Consider the following 23,650-nt stretch of genomic DNA (forward strand, 5'->3'; position numbering starts at 1 on the left):
ATGGAGCTTCCATGATCTTCCAGAGTCTGTGTGGGTTTCCTCCAGGTGCTCCACTTCCCTCCCACAGCCCAAAGACACGCAGTTTAGATAGATTGGAGATACTAAATTGGCCCTAGTGTGTGACTGTTTATGTGTGTTCAACCTGCAATGGATACTCCCTGTCCAGTGTTTGTTCCTGCCTTGTGCCCAATGGTGGCTAGGATAGGCTGCAGCAACGCCAAAAAACCCTGTTCAGGACTAAGTGCGTTAGAGACTGACTGACTCTCTATGGCAACTGACCTAGTGGCTAAGATGATGAGTCAGAAGGTCACAATTAATACCATTGCCTCTCAATATAGTTTAAAGCAAGTAAGGTAAAGTGCCATTATAAGAGAAAAACATAGTAATAAAAGCTAGTATAGCTGATCTGTAGTGTGTTTCTCCTAGACATAGAAATTAGTTTAGGGTTCTGTTGTGAATGATGCTATAAAATTAAAGATTGAATGACTACAAATAGTACTTAACATACTGTAGTTGATATGTTGAAAATGCACTTTAAAAAAATATAGTTAACGTTATTTTGTTTTGTTTTCTGACCATTGGATGTATGAACATTAGCTGTTACTCTTTAGAGTTCAGACCCTTTCTCAGATTGGGGATAGTGCAGCAATCTGTCAAATTTTAGACTTTTCATAAAATCTGTGGAATCAACTGATATTCAATATATTACATATTTACCTAATTTAAAAAATGCAGCATTGATACAAAATACTTGCTTAAGTAATATTAATTTATTTTTCAAAGGCAAGTTTTATGTTGCCTGGGTTGTTTATGAAATTATTGAAATGTCCTCACTTAGCTGAATCAGGGCAATTCAGCACATCTGAGACTGTTAAAATTTAAGGCTCTTGAGATTCATAACCTTGATTTTATGAAGAACAGCATTTTTACTGATTAAGCCATGTGGGAGCCTTCTTAGAGTCGTGATCTTTTTCAATTTTATAATTGAATCGTGTTATTTTCTTAATATTCATCTAAGCCTCTGACTTCCATTTTTGATCAACAAATGCAATTTTATTTTTACACAGATATTGCACTATATAACTTTAAAAACATCCTTCCTTCACTCCCTGCATGTGAGCTTTATCTAGCTCCTCTCTTCTCAAATTCCCAAAGTGAGGTGAGGTGGCTCCCATTATGCCAGACACTGTAGTACCTCTGGAGCCACAAAACTGCATAGGGGAAGCACTTCTGGCCCCTGTGGAAGCCCCTCAAATTAGGGATACCAGCTTTCAGCAGCTTCCTTAGGAGGCACCTAAAGCCTCTCAAAGGACCGCCTAACGACACATGGCCAGGGGCGTGGATGATCTAGTAAAGGGATGCTGCCACCTAGGGCATTAGTGGAGTCCTTATCCTGATAGTTAGTCTCCCCCGGCCTGAAACTACATGAGTCTTGTCTTCTGCCATTCTGGCAGTCTTTCCAACCTCATCTGCTCTATCTATCTATCTATCTATCTATCTATCTATCTATCTATCTATCTATCTATCTATCTATCTATCTATCACAGTTCACTTTACTTTTACATGTAAAACATGCTGGGTGCACATATTAAAACACTATGTCTTACAGTTTGTTCTTCAGTCTTTTCAGAAAAGATGTAACTTTATTTTTCCCAAGCTATAAATTAAGCTTTATTAGAAGCTCAAGGAGTATTATAACAAACAACAACAAACTCCTCAAATTGGCTAAAAATAAGAAAGCATTGACAGTGAGGCATTATAAAGGTACATTGCTTAGGCATAATGGAGCCCCAGTAACATTGCTTGACACAATCCTGCTGAATAATTTATTGGCTGAAATAAGAAGGATTAATTTTTTAAGGCGACTGTCATTTTAGGAATAATTATAAGATAAAGTTTGCTCAAAACAACAAGTACTTCCTATCTGCATTCAATGACTCAAATGCCTGAGAAGAACAACACTTTGTTGGTTTTATTTGTGATAAGATAAAACGCTCAAGCAATTTATGGATTTTAGATATTGTGGAGTGCATAGTCAGTTGTACCACTGCATTTCTAGCCAAGGATCCTGAACAAGAAGCGATAGGAGACCCTAGCACAAGGAACTGTGTTGAGAGAATTACCTTTGTCAGAGGTGAGATACAGTATCTGACTCCTTTATAAAGATTAGACATCATCCCCCCGTGGAGACAGATTTTCCACATGTTGGTGGGATGCTGATGGAATTAAGACGGTCTGGGAGCACAAAACCCCTTAAGACATTTTTCTTAGTGGCAGATGAGGCAACAGTGTAGATACCTTTAAAAGCATAAACAATGGCTTGAAGATACAATGTAAATTTGCAGCAGAGGAAAGGAGAAAATATATGAAAAAATTAGAAGGGAAAAATAAAGTATTTTAAACAGTTTAAAGAGGCTGAGGCATGATTTGGGGATAAAATGATTGTTTTCTGGTCTGCATCAGACACACTGACTTTTCCATTTATTACTTCTAGTCTTATCTTCCTGTTTTAAAACTAATATTCTATTAGCTAAATAGCAGAATATACTGTATATGTGTTTGATAGGCTATTGATATAACATTCATAAAGTAACAGTCAAAAAATTGTGTATTTCCTAAGCATTGCTTATATTAAATTCAGTGAAGCTGATATAAAATGAAAATCCTCTCACAAATTACTCTGTGCAGTAAATCCAGGTAAGTTTCTATAATGGATGCCATAGTTTTTATAATCCAGCAAAATCAATATATCATTTTCCATGATTCATTTCATATATAACAGAAAAATATGTTTCCAATGATACACTACAGATTTTCAAAAGTACAATTTTTGAAGAGTTTAGGCTTAAAGGTAAAGCTAAAATTAATATAAGGGAAACAAGTGAGCTTTTATTTAAGTGCTAACAGAAGCACTTAAACATACTGTACATGTCACTGGTCACAGCGTTAATGGGAACAGAAAAGCACAGAGAACCCTCATGTAAAGCTGTTGCTTTATCCTAATGAGATCTCTTTGTTAATAAATGTTTTGCATGAAGAAATTAATTCAGAGAACTTCAATTTTGGTCTAGTATTGAACAAAAGGGCATTTGTTTATTGGCAAAGTGTTTTTCTGTTCTAAAGTGCGCATTAGAACACAGAGTTTTTCCGTTCTGGTGTAAATTCCATTTGGTTTAACATTTTGAAAAATTAACCATTGTAGAAGACTTATATAAAATATTTTTCAAATCAGTACCCTTTCTGGCAGTAGGCAAAACTAATCTGCTATTAATGTACTTGTTTAAAACACTTCTAAAGTCTTGTACTTTACAAATGTACATTACACACGGACATCCATCCATTATAGAACCAACATATTAAAGGTGGCAGGGGCTTCAACATAATAGAATGAAGCTGGAATCAGCCCTAGATGTAGTGCCTGGACATACTTAATGTAATAATGTATAAATAAAATAAAAGTGAAATATGATAGGAAAAGAGCACAGCAGGTAGTGTTACTACTTTGGAGACCTAGCTGGAGTTATCTATGTCTTTCATTTTTCTTCCACAGGCCAAAGAAATGATGTTAAGTTAGAGACCCTAAATTGGCTTAGTGTAAGTTTTTCCAGTGAAAAACGTACATCCCACTCTAGACAAGTAGTAGGCACTAGACAAAAAAGAATGTAAAATTGGACAAATGTAAAACTATATATTGACAACGAATTAAAGGAAATAAAATAAATGCAATAAAATGAACCATTTCACACTTAAGACAGATTATTACACTAGCTTTCTTCTTACATCTCAAAGATGTGTGTTAGGTTAATCAATGACTAGTGATGAGTGAAACAGCAAAAAAATCTGTGTTTCACTTTACAAAACATTTATCAAAATAAACTGTTTTGCTCCCAGTGAATTTCATGTCATTCACACAAGAAAAGAAGTCTTTAATTCCTGTCTTTGAGCAATTTCATGCATTAATGCATCTGCTTGCCATTTAGTAGCTAAATAAATGTCTCTTTTGAAAATAGGCATTCTCCTTAACAAGGATAAGGAGGTTGCCAGGTAATGGCAGCGGATGAGGTTTTGGCAGAAGCCACCTTCTGTATTTTGGGGTTTCCTCTGGAAAAAACACAGTAATGTGCACTATGTTAAGTTTTTGTATGCCATATATTATATACAGCATGTCACATTTTTTAATAAAAGTACTGCACTACTCTGCAGCAATGTGATCAATAGCCATAAATAGAAATAATTTTACATGTATGGTATGGAAAGCATGGAAGCAAGAACATGGCTTTAAAGAGCAGTAATCCATGTTTTCTACTGAATATATCCCATTGAAATCCCAAACAACTCTTTAATGAGTTTTGTGTTTTGCAATTGTGAAATTGCCTGTGAAACAAATTTTAGTGTCAGTTCCACAAAACTGTAAGCAAATGAAGAGTTGCCTGTTTTACTTATCACTAGTAATTATCCTACATTGCTCCAGTATAAGTGAATAAGAGTGTGTATTATTGTGCCTAACAATGGACTAGTGTCCCATTAGGGACTAGTTCCTACCTTGTGCCCAGAACTGGATAAGAACATTAGAAAAGGTATCCTGCAGTTTTGAAGGTCTGAACTTCCATGTCAAGAGTAAATGAAGACCATATGGATCATAAAGACTCACTAATCATCTTAAATTTCTGATTCACTCCTTCAATTGTGGTTCATTCATCATAGGGGAAAAGATATAAAAAATATTTTACATATAAGACTCTCTGGGAGTCTTTAAGTAATAAATCCAATTAAACCTTGAAAGTTCCCTGTCATCTTCCATATCTTTACTAAACGGACACAAGTGCCACTGGCTTTAGAAATTAGCAAGTTGTAAAATCTGAGTCTTCAAATTGTCTGTATTGTTAATTTAGTAGTATGAGTCGAAAATGCAGCAACAACAGAAATAAAATCAAACAAATATGAAAACAGTAAATTCCACTTCCAGGAAAGACAGTTTTCTTTTGAAAAGTGAATGTTCAAGGATTTTTGAGGAAAGAGAGAAAAGGCCATTTATGGAGACAAAATTACTTCTTGAAAGCTGTTTTGGAACTGACAGAAAATTATTTTGTCAGAAGTAGCCATTCACATTAAAACATACTGCCTCCTAGACCATGACACTAAAAATGATTGATCGTACCAGAATTCTAATGTGTTGCTTTTGTTTCCTTAGTAGAGTGTGGCATAAACAACCCCATTAATTATAGTTTTATGAAAACTTGACACATATCATTAGTCAGCTGAAATGATAAACACAAAGCTTGTTATGTCCTCTGCAAAAAATAAAAAGTGATAATGGTTAACACCTGTAATCAATTCTGTTTTGTGTGTGAAAGTTGCATGGTTGCCCTGTATTTGTACTGAATTTATAAATATGCTTTAGTTTCCTTTCTCATCTGTTATTTGTACATGTGAGGTTAATTTCCATCTCATATTTGATCTTTAAAAATGGGTGTATATATGAGTTGGTCCTGGAAGGGACTGGTATCCATGCTTGGTGTATGATGCCATTGGAAGAGGCATGGACATCTTCTGGCCCAATACTGGAGAGAAAGGACCAGTAGAATTTATTAATTAATGATCATTTAGCAACATTTTCATCATTCACAGTGAAAAAGCATGGATTACGTTTACAAACCATTTCACAACAGACTAGATACTGATGATCCTTAAAAACAGACTTACTGTCAAACAGTAACATACAATATACGTATCAGTATACTTACTTTTCAGAAATCAAAGAGATTAATAAAAATTCAGCAAACGTTTTTTAAAAATAAAATCTATTACCTGAGAGACATCAGGTACATTTGCAGTCTTTTTCGTGGTGGCCACACTGCCCAAAATGCCAGTGTCCAGAGGAAAAACAATCTCACAATCAGGGTGCACCAAACATTCCTCCAGGTTGGCATCTTTGTGAACGTTGAAGAGGCGTGTCGCAAGCTCACCAGTGCCATTGCGCATACGATACATGAAAAGGCTCATGTGTTCAGCCCGAAGCAAGAAACTGAGCCATCGCAACAGGGTGAAAATACAGCGCTCCATCTGCAGATTGTCTTGAATGCCACGAATCAGGTCAAAAAAGATCTCACTCTCTTCCAACTGGTTCACATCATGAAAGTTGGTAAAATCCACTTCTGCCTCCTTTTTTTCCAGCATAGCAGAAATCACACCCGATCGAAATTTGGAGTCATAGTATTGTTTAGCAAACTTTGGATTACTGTCCAAAAATTTCTCTGCCACTTCTGAAGTGATGGCAGCCATTTTTCAATGTTATTAGCTATGATAAAATGGTTGAAAATATTCACTTAAAAATTCAGCACGTGATATGGCTAAAACACTTGCCCCTTTTGTATTCAGCTATAATAAAAATGTAAAAAATATTTACTTACAAGATTCAGAATGTGATATGATAAAAACTCTTGCTTCTTTTGCAAGCAATTTTCAGTATTCTTTTTTATAATTATGACCCAGTATAGTAGCCCATAGTCTCTTCTGATCTACCTGTAATCAGATGTCAACATGGCAGAAATAAATTTTACAAAAGCATGCAGCTCCAAAGAACAGATCAAGTTGGTATTACCATGTTATCCAAATCATAATGCTTATCTTAGTTAAGTATGTCAACTGTGACTCCCTGGGCTATTGGATGAGGAGTGAAAATTAGGATTAACAGATTGTGTTTAATTTACCATGTGACCATCCCTTATCTGATATCCAATAAAAAGACTGAATTATAAATTGAAATAAATATTATACTGTGTTTAACATCATTATTGAAAATGTCAACACATTAATCCTAATTATAAAATATGATTAGGAAGGACTTTTAGATAATATATAATATACTTGTATCATTACGTAAGTAAATGCTGTTGGGGAGACTCACCATTAACTACCCCATTCACCACTTTGTACATGTATGAGTTGTTGTTATTCTTATTGTCTTTCTCATTTTTAAACAACTTCCTTTTTTGCAATAAGAGTATGCAAAAATCAAAAATAACAAGGAGACATATATCTTAACTGACAGCCATTTACAATATTTAACAATACAAACTTAATGTTCAAAGTGAAACTAGGTCAGTGGCTTACTGACTAAGGTGATGGTTCAAACCACATCATGTATATATGGCATTCATTGTGTGACCCTCAGCATGCCAACTTACATGCAAGTAGTTTGTTTATAAACATATAAATCAATGATGTTATACACTTGTGATGTACAAGTTGCTTTAGATAAAATGGTTAACTTGGTAAGTATAATATTTTAAGCAGGTTAGTGATAAATTAATTTTGTTTAGGCATATTTGGTTGCAGTGCTCACTTTTACATATTTCCTTTCTCCCCTAAATACATAATTTAACACAACATAAAAATGCATAGCATTGCATAACTGTAAAAAGAGGTAAAAAAACCAGATGGATTGATGTGGGTAAATATACAATAGTATATTCTCAAGCCATTTTAATCCATTTATGGGTCATTGAGGACCTGCACCTTTTCTAGAAGAATGTCTGCATCTTACATTGGAATCTTTGTCCATCACCAAGATGAATATTTAGTAATTCTGATGACATACTCCTTCTCCAGTTACTGCCTTCACTAAGTAGGTCTCATTGGCAAACAACCTAAACATTTGGCTTTGGAGATTCGGCACAATGTTCATGACACACAATCCTGGAACAAATCCACAAAAAATGTGAAATGAAAAAAATGTATTCAGTTATTTTACAGTCAATAATTTCACTTTCCAAAAGATGTTCCTTAATTACAACATTCTCTTTGTGTCATTGGCACATAATATAGTAATATTATGAGAAGCTGACAAATCCAAAAATAAAGCAGCCACACATATGAGCTGAAGTCAAGATGCTTGAACCATTAGACAACAATGGTAATTACTGCTCCACCATTCTTCCTATATGTGTGGAAAGGTTTATGATATCTTATAGGTCTTTCATACACTACCTACCTTCAGCTTCTTTGATTGTGGTGCTTACATTTCCCTTACTACTCCTAAGTAAATAAATATGTAGCTTTAATCCTCTAGCCCACTTAATTTAATTGAAAACTGAGGAAGACAGAGCCTATCCCAGCAGTATGGTGCAAGAACGAAACCACAAGGTAGGAGCCCACTGATATGCGCATTGACAAAGGACTAATATCATGTAATTGAAGTACCTTGAGGAAAAGCTCATGCACATATTGGGAGAAACATGCAGACTCTATAAAAAAAAAACTGGGCATAGGATTTAAAATACAATTCGGGTTTCAAGGAGCAACAGTGCTAAATACTATATATATATGTGTCTGTGTGTGACTGACCAAGCTCCTTTTCAGGCCAAGAGGCCGTCATAGTGGAAGGACTGGGGGTGTACATGTACACAGGGAACTGCCTCCCCCGGAGTACTAGATGGCAGCCACCCTGGGTCACAACAGCACCTTGCATCCCCACAGGGCTCCACGGGAGTTGGGAGTCTGGCACAGCCCTGTTGGGTTCCATCGCAGCTGCCAAGGGGAGTTGCAGAGCCCTACGTTGGGCTCTCTAGGTTTAATTTGGGTGGAAGACCCTTGAAAATATATGGATTATGCACTAATTTAAGTTTGAGCAGCAGGGTTCAAGGCCATGTGAAAGCAGACCTTCTGTTTTCATTATTCTAAATCCATTTAAGCAGGCGGCTTAGTCTGACAAAGCTACAACAGAATGGCTGTTACACAAGCATAGCCAACCACTGTAAGTTGTTACAGTAGCCTAAAGCTCTGATGCTGTAAAGCTGAAGGCGAAGATAATGAAAAATCTAGGTTTTTAAGATAAACAAATTAAAGCATCTGTACATATAAGTTTTCAGTTTACTAAGAATATAATTAATTGACCATTTATTAAAGCAAATATTAATATATTGTTTCCTTAAATATATGAATCAGTGAAACAATTAGGAAAAGTACTTAAATGCTTACTAAACCACTGACCTCAATGACCACTCTTATAATTTGATAGGACAGGAACATGTTAACATAAATCTACTATTATTTTTGTATGGTTATCCGGCTTGATATTTGGTTTTATCATTTTATATACAGCGCAGTTGGAAACTATTGTGGCATAACTGCCATTTAGAACATTGGCACATTTGTGACTAGAACAGACCATTGAGCCCAACATGTTTGTCCATCTTTTTCACTGAAATGTCCAAAATGACATCAAGTTGAAATTTAAAGGACACTACAGTCTTAATTTCCACCACAGTATCTGGTAATTTATTACAGGCGTCTCTGGTACTTTGCAAGATAAAGTTCCCAAGATTTGTGTAAACCTGTCCTTAACAATTTTCTAACCGATTCCCACCATGTTGTTGTTGAAGAATTTATTTTAAAGTAATTGCAAATTTAATATAGTGATGCAACAGTTAAAATGACAGAAAAATATTTTAGCAGCTGCGTTGGTCTACTGTGTGTGTGTGTGTCTGTCTCAACTATCTCATTAAAATGTCCAAATTAATTATTAAGCTTCAGTTATATTGCATTATTGAGATCCTGAATGGTAAAAATCATTAATTAAAAGTGTTTTGTTCAGCATCTTTTGCTCTCTCACTAATATCCCAGCAGTGTTTCAAAATGGACAGACAGAAGGAATTGGGGGAAAGTGATTTAGGAAGAAGCCCAGTGGGTGTAGCATTTACTGTACAGTATTTTGCTGCTATTCACTACACAGTTTTTAACAGGTTGTCCCAAGATGTGTATTCTTATTATAAAAGAATCGTGTCTGGCCCAACAAGACTAATGTTCTGATTGCACATGACTATAAAAGGAAAATAATTGGTTAGTTTTGTACCTTGTTTTTCAAAGGCTTTCTGTTAAATGGCACTTTGGTCCAAAAAAGGTGAATCACTGTAAGATGACAAAATTAGAAAGCAAAGCATTTCTTGTGACAGAAAAGGACATAGTTGACAGAGCAAGCATTGAGACATCACAAAGTGTTTACTTTTAATTTGTTATTGGACAAGACAGGTCATCTAGTGTGATCAACTGGGTCCTTGAGAGAGCAACAGAATAGGGCCATGACTAATGCTGCCTGTCAGTGTCTCAGTTTAATGCCTAGGAGCTTTGTGCAGTGTTCTCTGTATGGTTGGGTTCATTCCATTTTGCATGATAATACTGCATTCTGCTGCAAAAAAGTGCAGCCTAATAATAGATGAAATGGGTTCAGAAAATTAATAGAGGGGATCCCGAGGAAGTAAGGATTCATTTTTACTACAATAAGAGTTACTTTCATTTAATTTTCACTTTTTACCTCATTCTCACCAAAATGTTCCAGAAATCACCAAATGTGATTGAGAGGTCATCCTTGATTAATAATTTAAATTTAAGTGTTGACTGTAAAATTTGTTAAATCTAACTTTTGAAAATTGAGGCAGTGGTTAAAGTAGATCCATACAGAGAGAGAGAACTGAAATGTTCACATTATCTCCACTAGAGGGAGGGATACTACAGAAATATAACTGACAAGAGTGAGAGAATCCTTTTTAACCAATTTCTTTTTTCAGGTTACGGTTTGCTTTTATATCATTTACATCTGATCTGATTCTAAGTCAATAATAACTCTCAATGTGTAATTGTCTTTTGTAAGAAATTAAGAATAGCAAGCATTGCTGTCTCCTCATTCTGTTAAGTCTGTACAGGAAATTCTAACAATTTGCTGACAAAATTTATTTATGCTATTTATTCACTTTCCATAAAACATATTTTTCATATTGTTAATTGACATATCTAACTGTTTCTAAATACACACATATAGTTTCCTCTTAGTATATTATATATATTGTAACAAAAGGCGTTATATGGGCTCACAGAAAATAAATCTAAACTAAACTGATGTGGGTATCATTAACTCTGCAAAAATGTAGATTTTCTCCCCAAATATCCATTCATTCAAAAATTTTCTAAACTTTGCTTACTCCCTGGAGAGGGTGACAGCCCACTGCAGGGTGAAAATACACATACACATATTTCAAGGTCCAATTTATCATCACCAGCCCACTTCACCTGCATGTCTCTGGACTATGTAAGAAAACTGGAGCACCCACAGGAAATCCACATGTACATGGAGAGAACATACAAACTGCACAAAAGGAGCATCCAGGACACAAACCCCAATCTCTTTGTTGAAGAGCACCAGTTCTACCTCTACATCACCTTCATGCCCTGCCCCAAATATAATATAATATAATATAATATAATATAATATAATATAATATTCTCAGACTCATTTAATTCAATAATTCATATTGTGGGGACTATCATGGCAGAATCTGGTAGAAGAAAGGAACCGTGTATGTGATAACAATCCTGCGGGACCTATATAGAATCACTAGTAAATCTAACACACAATTTTTCAAGACGTGACAGAAAAACTGTGTACATGTAGGAAAACCTTTTCAGATATGGTGAAAACTCTGCATAGGCAATGCTCGGGCATTGGATTTGAACTTCAAGCCTTGCGTTTGTAAGCACAGCAGTGATAGCTGTTTAACTGTTATAATTAAGTGAAACAGAAAGGTATATTTTATCACCATGTAATTTTTCAGATTACACAAGTTCCTTCTCCATAATATGAAGCAAATTTGTTGCAAAAGGGCTGGGTAATTTCAGTATTCAATGTAACCTTGGCTAACCTGGGACTTCCATTATGCAAGATTAGCTGACATTATGCCACTAACCAAAGGAAGGCAACTGTGGCCGTTATTCCCATGTTTTGCTTCACTTCATGTCACTTTTCTGTTGACTTCTTAACTCTTTCCTATTTCATAACTAATGGTCAATTAAAAATGAGGTATAAACAAAAGCAGACCATTGACCTCTGGATCTTTTTAATTTGTCAGTTTTTTCATTAACAAACTGTTTCAAAGAAGGAAAGAAAGAAGCAGAATTAAAAAAGATGACAACCTAGAAATAATAATTCACCCTTGTCCAAAGAGTATATTTTATTTTTCTCAGGAAAGTTAAATCTACACTAAGAGGAACTGATGATGATAATGAAAGTATTATCAAGTTACCTATTAAAGTGCACACTACATTAACAGCAAGAAAGGCACTGTTTAAATCAAAGCAAAAGCCTGCTTATTTTATCATAAAGTATTAATTTTTATCTGTTTTAAGGCTACTTAAATGACTTTTTAATAACTGTGGCAATCATTGGAATGTTTTGTAAAAAAAAAACATGTTTTTTTCTCTTCACAGTGTCCTCCAGTGGCACTTGACATTGTAGTTATATATGCATTAATTAAATTATCCCTACTGTCCTGGAAATGAGACCTCAGAGAGGATAGGAATAGTTATTGTCAGTAATGACAGACACAGTGATAGACTCCACAAAAGTCACGTACATTAGCTTGCACCATAGTATTCAGAGTGCATAGCTTGAACCAGTCCTGAATACTGACCCACTCTTGGATACTGCACCACTCTACTGGCTGAGCACACTAAAGCACACACACCAACTCACTAACAATGGACTAAACTAGAATGACCACATAATATATTAGCACAAATGTTGGGTTGTGGGGACAGAAACTGGCATCAGTTCATCATAGGACACAATTTTAACAGACTAGACATAGTCTATTTAGACTATGGCCAACTAGCTTCCCACCAGTATTAAATAATTGATTAAATTGATAGGAATATAAAATTGCAGCCACAATGTCATTATTAAAACTAGCATCTTATTTGTACAGTCAATTTCTTTAAAGAATTTAATAAAGACATGTTGAAGCTTTGATGAACTAGTCTCCTTTAACCAATTACATAAAGGAATTGGGTGCTGATTAAAAATTGAACACTGGTCACAGCAGTTATCTAAAATGAAGCTTGGACAGCTGTGTCCTAGGCTACAACAACGGTTTATTTTTGACATGTGCCCATCAGCTCATTACATTGCCCAATGTAGTTAATCATCCTTTAAAAACAAATGCAGATATTTTAAAATTAACCACCTTTTAACAATAAAGTTAACAGCATGAAAACCACTCATTCATTTTGTCTACCCTGAATGTAAGGTATACAAGGCAGTAACAAACGTTATGTGGCCCCACTTCATTGTAAGGCACAAAAAAACGTAATAAAATTGACAAACGAGACGAGACCATTGTTTGTTCAGGTAATAGCTAAGTTGTCCTAATACCTTAACTGTTTCAGAGCTGATGTCGACTTTTGTCAAAAGGAGGAGTTGACGATGGTAATCAACTGTAAACTATGACAAAACCAACTTTTATGTTTTAGTTGGACTCTCGTTGCAAGAAGGAAAGTTAGCTTCATTGGTTTGATTGATTTCCTTTGCTCGTGTGAGTAGTAAGGCACAAACAACGGCAAAAATGGCACTGACATAATGGCGAGAGATCAAAGCGAATGCGTAAAGCAAAATACTCTGCGGATAAAGTTTTGCCTATTCTCTCTGAACTGGACTATGACTTTTCGGACTCCGATTTTGATACAAGTGATCGAAAATGAATGTGAGGTTCCAGCTTCAGCTGACTGGTCCCCAGCTAATTGTGATGCTGAACAGGTTCATGCAGCTGACACGTCTATGGCAATGTGCGCCAGGAGGACTGCCACTTAATAATGATAAGAGGTAGAAACCAAATTGCAATTCACAGCGACCAATGAAGACAGCCTGGCAGCAAGCCTGCCGCACATTCTTGGCAAACTTTCAGGCACAGCATGCAGCAACAGACGTTTTATGTTGATTTCTGTGTGAAACCATTGCTTTCAGAAACTATGTTTTTTGGAAAAAATATTCAGCCCTCAAAGAGTTAATAGAGATACTTTTTAAAAGTTGTCAGGGTTTCTGATTCATCTGCATGTCTCAGTAGTTTGGTCCATATTCCTACAACTCTTTAAGCAAAGAAGTGCTTCCTGGCTTCAGTCTTAAATACACTTCCCCTGAATTTCCACTGGTGTCCATGTGTATATGACTTGCCATTTAATCAAATGAATTTGGCCTGATCTACTTTATCCTTTACGCCTTTGAGAATTTTCATGATCTACATTAGGTCTCCATACAGTTTCCTCTACTCAAGACAAAACAGGAATCATTTAGTGAGTCTGCTGGAGCAGGACATGTCCTTAAGTCCTGGGATGCACCTGATTGCTCTCCTGTGCATGCAGCTTCAGGTGCTGCTGTGTCTTTCTTGTAGCATGGTGACCAGGACTGCACACAATGTTCCAGCTGTGGACTCACTAGAGTGTCATATAGTCTAAGTAAACTGTCGCTTTATTTGTATTTAACTGTATTTACAATATAAGCTAAAGTTTTATTTGTCTTTTGAACTGCTTTTACACAGTGCTTATAAATGAGAATGTTGTGTTAAAATAAACTCTGAAATGCTTTTTCAGAGGTTGTTTTCTGAAGGACAGTGTCACCCATCTGGTATTTATAAATGACATTCCTTTTGACCATGTGTAGCACCTTGCACTTTTCTAATTCAAAATACATTTTCCAAGTATTGGCCTAGTTTTGAAGAAAAATTCCTGATGAATTCAGAACAATAAAAGGATAAATTGAAGGACCTTGCTAAAAATCAATGTGTTGCAGTACCAACCTGGACAGGAGACTGCTTGGATTATTCTTTATTAGTAATTTGCATATAAAAAATTAAATCTGTCACCCATGACTCATAGAAATGTTTTATTCAAGCATTAACACAAAAAACAAAGCTATTCTCATTACAATACTTATTGCTTTTCCATAATGGCACTACAACAGATAATCAGTTCCAAATAACAAAAATACATTGTGATGGACACCTGCCATATCAGTCTGGCCGGGATGTCCCTCAACAGAAAGAAGGAGGAAGAGCAGGCTTTTCAGGGCACTGCATCCCTTGGGATGCTAGGTGGCAGCTCCCATGGACGGCAATGGTTCCCCGGATTTCCTCAAAGCATCCTGGGATGTGGAGTCCGTTTCCTAAGCCCTGTTGGGTGCCGTGGCTGCCGCCAGGGGGAGTTCACTAAGAACCTGGGGACTCCTACTATTACAACAACCCGGAAGTACTTTGGAGTCACGAGGACGGAAGCCCAAAGTACTTCTGGACTACATAAGGAAGGATGATGTGGCATTGACCCGGAATAAGAGATGGAGTACTTGGAGGTCATGGACTATTTAAAGGACTGGTCAAGACCCAGCAGGGAGAGCCGGAGTTGGGAGGCTGGGTGACTAAGCTGCTGGGAGTGGAGGATTGATTATTGTGTTTATTGTGATTATTGAATTGTAGAGTGTGCGGTGCTTTATGCACTTTATTTAAGAAAAATAATAAAGAAATTATTCTTGGTGCTTTTAAACATGTGTCCTGGACGTCTGTCTGGTAGGTTTAACGGGGCAACAGTGCCTCTAGCGTCCACAACATTAAAACACATATGTTTAAGCACTAATATAGAAGTATATATTTAATAAACCATGTGGAAAATCTGTCTGTTTTCAGGTCTTACCTTTTATACTCTTGGTTCCTCTTAATCTATGCTTTTACAGCAAGATTAACCAGTTGTATGTGCATATAATTATTGTTTCCACTAAATTTGCTGTAGTCAAATAAATGATGTCATCTGCATACTGATATCACTGAAATTTACATCTGGTGTGTTTTACAGATACTTTATTCTTAGGAATATTACCTTTTTTTCCCTGGCCTTTGCCATGTTTAATCAACTGCTGTGAAAAATGGTATACAGGCAAAAATGCAATGGTTTTTCAATCACTTATAGCTTATATCACTTATAGCTTGCTCTTATCTTTTATTCATATATAATATAATGAACAGAATCACTGTTTCTGTTGTACAGCATATCTTCTGCCTATCTGTTGCTTTAAATTGTATTTCAGCATATAATATGCAGCCATTTTGTCTATCTGGCCAAACAGTTTAAGAGCTAAAATGTAACCAATGGAACTGAATAAATACAATAAAAAGAGCACAGCTTGTTATCAGCAAAAATACAGCTGGGAAAGACACTGAAATAAACAATACTTAAATCTAAGATTTAATATTGTAATTATGCTATTTAATGCTTTAGATAATTTACTAATTTCAAATAAACATACAAAAATCTAATACCAGTAATAATACAGACTTGAACTTTCAAATCTGTTTTTCCTGATTTAAAATTACACAAAAGACATCTCTGCCCTTTGGTATAATTTCTCATAGCATGGCTGTGCCATTCATTTGTTTATTCTTCCATCCATTAACTGATCCCCATTTTTTCTATGAGCACATGTATCTTTTTAATTTGTATTCATTAATTGCAAATATGCATTTTTTTCTCATGGGTTTGACTCAGTGATGCCAACTCAAACAGACATATTGCTGTGGAATAGTTCACACAGCATTTACAGATTGTATTACTTGCACAAATATTTTATACTGAACATTCTTCCATACTCTTAAATGTGTTGCTTTTAAGTACACAACTATTGGCTAGTTTTGAAAAGCTTCATTGTAAAGAATACTCTTGGTTTTCCTTCTGGTGCAAAGAATCACAAATTGCAATAAATATGCCTGGACACAATTAATTGGGGCTGTGACAAAAACAGTGAGGGTGAAATGTTTCATTAAAGACAAAATAAAATGTAAGGGGCAGGAATCAGAACAGGACTCACCACGGATATGCCTACCATCACATCACAATCACAACCTGCATAGTGTGGTTTCTCTATTGATAAATTGTACTCTAGCATATCATATGACTTACTATTTTGAAACTGTACCCTTGTTTCCAGCTTTTGTCAGGCTTTTGTTAACAACCTTCACTGTAAATTTAAAGTGTGAAAATTATTAATGTGTTTAGTTTAAATACAACTGGTGACATCAGTTTTTAATGAGTTGTGGGTTTATGATCACTTACACCAAACCAAAGCTGTTTCCTAAAGGTGCTAGTGGGGCCATGCCCAAACTTATATGTCAAAAACTAATGAAATTTCACATACAACAGAAAAACAGTTTCAGGGAAGTTGTGATGGCCATGCTTGCAAACACAAATTACAATAAATAACTCTATAGAAAATGTGTTCCCAACCCTTGAAAAACAGTGAGGGAAATCATTGATTAAAGAATAATTAAATGTAACGTGTATGAATCAAGAAACTCCTTGGTGGCAGGGCACCTGGGGTGGATGAGATATGCCCAGAGTTCCATAAGGCTCTGGATGTTGTAGGACTGTCTTGGTTGACACGTCTCCGCAACATCGCATGGACATCGGGGACAGTGCCTCTGGATTGGCAGACCGGGGTGGTGGTCCCCCTCTTTAAAAAGGGGAACTGGAGGGTGTGTTCCAACTACAGAGGGATCACACTCCCTCAGCCTCCCTGGAAAAGTCTATTCGGGGGTCCTGGAGAGGAGGGTCCGTCGGATAGTCGAACCTCGGTTTCAGGGGGAACAGTGTGGTTTTCATCCTGGTTGCGGAACAGTGGACCAGCTCTACACCCTTAGCAGAATCCTGGAGGGTGTATGGGAGTTTGCTCAACCAGTCTACATGTGTTTTGTGGACTTGGAAAAGGTGTTCAACCGTGTCCCTCGGGGAATCCTGTGGAGGGTGCTCTGGGAGTATGGGGTACCAGACCCCTTGATAAGAGCTGTTTGGTCCCTGTACAACCCGTGTCAGAGCTTGGCCCGCAATGCCGGCAGTAAGTCAAGCCCGTTTCCAGTGAGAGTTGGACTCCGCCAGGGCTGCCCTTTCTCACCGATTCTGTTCATAACTTTTATGGACGGAATTTCTAGACGCAGCCAGGGTGTTGAGGGGGTCCGGTTTGGTGGACTCAGGATTGGGTCACTGCTTTTTGCAGATGATGTTGTCCTGTTTGCTTCATCAGGCCATGATCTTCAGCTCTCTCTGAATCGGTTCGCAGCTGAGTGTGAAGCGGCTGGGATGGGAATCAGCACCTCCAAATCTGAGACCATGGTCCTCAGCCAGAAAAGGGTGGAGTGCCCTCTCAGGGTTGGGGGAGAGATCCTGCCCCAAGTGGAGGAGTTCAAGTATCTTGGGGTCTTGTTCATGAGTGAAGGAAGAATGGAGCGTGAAATCGACAGGCGGATCGTTGCAGCGTCCAGTGATGCGGGCTCTGCATCGGTCTGTCGTGGTGAAAAAGTAGCTGAGCCGTAAGGCAAGGCTCTCAATTTACCAGTCGATCTACGTCCCTACCCTCACCTGTGGTCATGAGCTATGGGTAGTGACCGAAAGAACGAGATTGCGAATACAAGCAGCTGAAATGAGTTTCCTCCACAGGGTGTCTGGGCTTTCCCTTAAAAATAGGGTGAGAAGCTCAGTCATCCGGGAGGAGCTCAGAGTAGAGCCGCTGCTCCTCTGCATCGAGAGGAGTCAGATGAGGTGGCTCGGGCATCTGATCAGGATGCCTCCTGGACGCCTCCCTGGTGAGGTGTTCGCGCACGTCCAACCGGGTGAAGGTCCCAGGGAAGACCCAGGACACGCTGGAGGGACTATGTCTCCCGGCTGGCCTGGGAATGCCTTGGGATTCTCCCGGAAGGACTAGAAGAAGTGGCCGGGGAGAGGGAAGTCTGGGCCTCTCTGCTGAAGCTGCTGCCCCCGCGACCCGACCTTGGATGAGCGGAAGAGGATGGATGGATGGATGGTGTATGAATCAAACACGCATGTCTTAGTGTAAACGCAAAAGTACTAACAGCCACACCACTATCACAACCCGCTTTTTATCTGTCAATAGAATCACACTGTAATATTTCTTGCCACTAGCACCACTTTTAAGACAACTCCAAGGTCAAAAGTTACATGTAAAAAACCTGATGTAGTAAAGTACATTGGGGCAGGATTTGCCAAGTCCTTACAAATGTATAGCCGAAGGACAACTCAAAAATTGTGTAGTTGCCTAAAAAACTACCCCAATACCTGACACAGACAAAGTGACAGTGTTGGATTAGGTTTATTCTATTGAAGAGACAAGGTGTAGTCCCATTTGGATATTTAAAAATGATAGAAGAGGTATATACTATTAAAGGGGTGGAGTGGTGTTCGACCCCGCGCTGAGATTTTTGAATGATAAAGTAGGTATATTGAATTAATAATTCAATAATTGAAGAATGCAGCATGTAGTAGGCATTAGTGAATAATACAAAAGCATAAAAACACACACTAAAAATGTCACAAATTTACAGTAGATCTACTATGACAAAATTTGGGTTCATAAAAAATAACATGAGGGTGATGGAATAATCTTCATTAATTCAAACATGAAACATAATGAATTTTTTTAAAAGAAAAAATAAGCCATGCTTTGTAATGGGTCCATTCATTCATCCATTTTGAAACCCACTTAATTCAGTTCAAGTAACCAGTTAGATAGAACAGATTGAAAGACTAACATGAAGTACAGTTGTGCTTGAAAGTTTGTGAACCCTTTAGAATTTTCTATATTTCTGCATAAATATGACCTAAAACATCATCAGATTTTCACTCAAGTCCTAAAAGTAGATAAAGAGAAACCAGTTCAACAAATGAGACAAAAATATTATACTTGGTCATTTATTTATTGAGGAAAATGATCGAATATTACATATTTGTGAGTGGAAAAAGTATGTGAACCTCCAGGATTAGCAGTTAGTTTGAAGGTGAAATTAGAGTCAGGTGTTTTCAATCAATGGGATGACAATCAGGTGTGAGTGGGCACCCTGTGTTATTTAAAGAACAGGGATCTATCAAAGTCTGCTCTTCACAACACATGTCTGTGGAAGTGTATCATGGCACGAACAAAGGAGATTTCTGAGGACCTCAAAAAAAGAGTTGTTGATGCTCATCAGGCTGGAAAAGGTTACAAAAACATCTCTAAAGAGTTTGGACTCCACCAATCCACAGCCAGACAGATTGTGTACAAATGGAGGAAATTCAAGACCATTGTTACCCTCCCCAGGAGTGGTTGACCAACAAAGATCACTCCAAGAAGGCGAGTAATAGTCGGTGAGGTCACAAAGGACCCCAGGATAACTTCTGAGCAACTGAAGGCCTCTCTCACATTGGCTAATGTTCATGTTCATGAGTCCACCATCAGGAGAACACTGAACAACAAGGGTGTGCATGGCAGGGTTGCAAGGAGAAAGCCACTGCTCTCCAAAAAAATAATTGCTGCTCGTCTGCAGTTTGCTAAAGATAACATGGACAAACCAGAAGGCTATTGGAAGAATGTTTTGTTGACGGATGAGACCAAAATAGAACTTTTTGGTTTAAATGAAAAGCGTTATGTTTGGAGAAAGGAAAACACTGCATTCCAGCATAAGAACCTTATCCCATCTGTGAAACATGGTGGTGGTAGTATCATGGTTTGGGCCTGTTTTGCTGCATCTGGACAAGAACGGCTTGCCTTCATTGATGGAACAATGAATTCTGAATTATATCATAGAATTCTAAAGGAAAATGTCAGGACATCTGTCCATGAACTGAATCTCAAGAGAAGGTGGGTCATGCAGCAAGACAACAACCCTAAGCACACAAGTCGTTCTACCAAAGAACGGTTAAAGAAGAATAAAGTTAATGTTTTGGAATGGCCAAGTGAAAATCATGACCAGTTAATGTGAGGAAACCCACCAACATCCCAGAGTTGAAGCTGTTCTGTATGGAGGAATGGGCTAAAATTTCTCCAAGCCGGTGTGCAGGAATGATCAAAAGTTACCGGAAATGTTTAGTTGCAGTTATTGCTGCAAAGGGGGGTCACACCAGATATTGAACGCAAAGGTTCACATACTTTTGCCACTCACAAATATGTAATATTTGATCATTTTCCTTAATAAATAAATGGCCAAGTATAATATTTTTGTTTCATTTGTTTATCTGGTTTCTCATTATCTAATTTTAGGACTTCAGATGATATTTTAGGTCATATTTATGCAGAAATATAGAAAATTCTAAAGGGTTCACAAACTTTCAAGCACAACTATACATCAGTTTGAATATTTACTTGAAAGTAAAATTTGTATTGCTATGAGATTTTTAGTTAACTCTGTACCAGTAAGAATACACAAATATTCTGGATGTATTTAGAGTAAGATTCTAACAATTTTTTAAAAATTTTTAGTAACATCTCAAAAAGATCAGTAAAATTGAATGCTTTCGAATTGTGTTTTCTATTATATGCTTAATTAAAGGGTGGCACAGTGACTCAAAAGTTAGCTTTGTTGTCTCAGAGTTCCAAAGATTTCAATTTTAGACACTGTCACTATCTGTAAAGTTTGAATGCTCTTCCTGTATGTGTATAGGGTTTCTCATTGTACTCAAGATTCCACACAAACCCATGTAATGCATCTCTAAATTGACCTACTTTAATTTTATGTTTGTTTTTTGTTTTTGTCCAAAAGTGACTTATCTGATTTGGGACACTTTTATGTCTATCTGTTTAGCTAATGGGCAGAACAGGCATTGCTGCCTAACAAATCTACAGATTAGAACTCAAATGCTGGCCAAGATACTGTCAGAACAGAGTGTGCATGTTATTCCCACGGTTATGTGGATTTTCTCAAGGTTGTCTGATGTTTCTCCCTCATTCAAAAGACATGTATAAGATTAATAGGCAATTCTAATTAGACAAGGTGCAAGAGAGTGTGAGTGTATGTGTGTTCTTCTCCCTATGCTTTACAGAATAGCCCTAAACTGCTGGGATAGCCTGTGCCTTTCTATGACTGTGTAATGCAAACAGCTGGATCAGAAAATGGATAGATGGATAGATGTTCAGTACAAATGATTAATATGCAAACTGTCTTTGTTCCATTATTACATGAAAAATGTAAAATAACTTTAGGTTTTTATCTTTAACCTATGTTTCATTCAAAAGTTATCTACCATATTTTACTGTGAATTTAGTTTACCATTTTTCAGTTTCAGTTTTTTATTTTAACATTAACTTGAGACTACTGTAAAATGACCAAAGAAAACAAATAAAAAGCCCTTGACATATTCATAGTTTTGCCATAAATCTTTCTTTCCTAACAGCAAAATACACATAGCTTATCTTAATTGATTACGTTTCTGTGTTCAGCCTATTTAAAAAAGGACATGTTATAAAACAATTCCAGCCAAAGAGTTAATTATTTACCACATCAGAAGAGTTATTATGGTTGTAATGTTATATGAATTTCCTCTGAATCACTTTATCAGGGAATTAAGACACAGTTCAAACAGTACATATAGATGTGAAATTAACAGTACAACCACAAAATACTAGTTACATCATTTTGACTGGATTCTAATGAATATATTTTAAACATTAATGGATAAAAAGATGTAAGAAATAAAGCCATTGGGAAGATTCAGAATAGAAACAATAGTAGTACATCAGGTAAACCAATTTACTATTTATTAAAGCAAAGTGATATATTTTACCAGATACTTCTTGATCATTGCACCACAGAGCAGTGACAGGTTGTGCACTTATTGAAAAGGCAAGTAAGGATTTCACTGTATACATGATAATACTACTACAATTAGTAACTGTTATAAATGATTATTGTGACAAAAATAATCCAATCAGGACAGCAAAGTTACAGATTTGTTCTTAGAGGTAGATTAGTTTCTCCTTTGATTGCAGTGTGTTCTGTTAACACCATACATGCATAAGAGTAGTATTATTATTAAAGATAATAATATCTTTATTCTTGGATCTGGTTGATATTACAGTGCTTTTTAAATTACTGTACTGCCAATATGTACCAAGAAGACACTTTCACAATCACACAATACTGAACTGAAGAGTGAAGAGGTTTTTAGACTACAATTTTGAATAGATATGATATACAAAATAAACTTCTTTCTAGTACGCAGTTTTAAGGTATTTGATGTGAAGCCTTTCCCATGGACATTGGTATTAATTTAATTAACTGGACCCAAAAAATTATATAGAAAAATGTACTATTGTAAAGTGGAATGGTGTGCCATTTTATTATTAAATGATAGCTAAAATAATGTGCAGGAATTTCATAACTGTCCAGCAATAATCATAACTAGGACTATAAGGTGCAAACATATAACTCCTGTTCTTACATTTGTACACTGACTTCCTGTTCTCGGCCAGTTTCAAACTACATCTTCTTAGGTATAAAGCTGTGCCAGCTTTTACACTGTAGAATCAAGTAATGCTCATATTCCAAAGCATACTGTAAACATCAACCAAGATTTGGTTCTTCCTCATTGCCATTTCATCAATCACTTTAAATAAGAAAGATCCCTCTCAGTTTAGCTTGTGACACTTTAGATGATTGAGAACTCCAGTCCTTGAGCCACAAATTTTGGGACTGCAAGGGCAGCAGACTTCCACAAATCTGGGTTCTCTTACTCATTTTGCCCCAGGTTTTGTGGAAGGTAGCCTAAACTATGGAGTTCAAGATACTGAATTGCTATAATAATGATGCAAATAATACAAATTAGGCCAGCAGCTTACGAAATATGTGGGCTGTTTGAGGAGGGCAATTTTCTGAAACCTCAGCTGCATTTGCTTTTACAGGCAATTCATCACAGTGTTTCTGAAGAATGTTTCCAATAGTTTTAAGAGCTCCAATCATGACTGAAATCATACAATCCTTATACATACAGTAAATGAAGCCTCTGTCTCAAGGTTTTTTGTATTTGT

The 23,650-nt window shown here is 36.7% G+C and overlaps 1 protein-coding gene across 4 annotated transcripts in view; it reads right to left on the reverse strand.

Moving 5' to 3' along the window:
* The window catches only part of pde6a (phosphodiesterase 6A, cGMP-specific, rod, alpha), a 100,131-nt gene that overhangs the window by 67,785 nt on the left and 8,696 nt on the right, over window positions 1-23,650 (reverse strand). Inside the window, exon 1 of one of the 4 annotated variants that reach the window (XM_039774857.1) lies at window positions 5,809-6,282. The exons of the other annotated variants lie outside the window; for them this stretch is intronic. Coding sequence (XP_039630791.1) covers window positions 5,809-6,282 — 474 coding nt within the window. Of the gene's footprint in view, window positions 1-5,808; window positions 6,283-23,650 lie in introns of those variants that run through there. 4 annotated transcript variants of the gene reach the window in all.

This window comes from Polypterus senegalus, chromosome 13 (assembly GCF_016835505.1).
Source record: "Polypterus senegalus isolate Bchr_013 chromosome 13, ASM1683550v1, whole genome shotgun sequence".
Lineage (NCBI taxonomy): Eukaryota > Metazoa > Chordata > Cladistia > Polypteriformes > Polypteridae > Polypterus > Polypterus senegalus.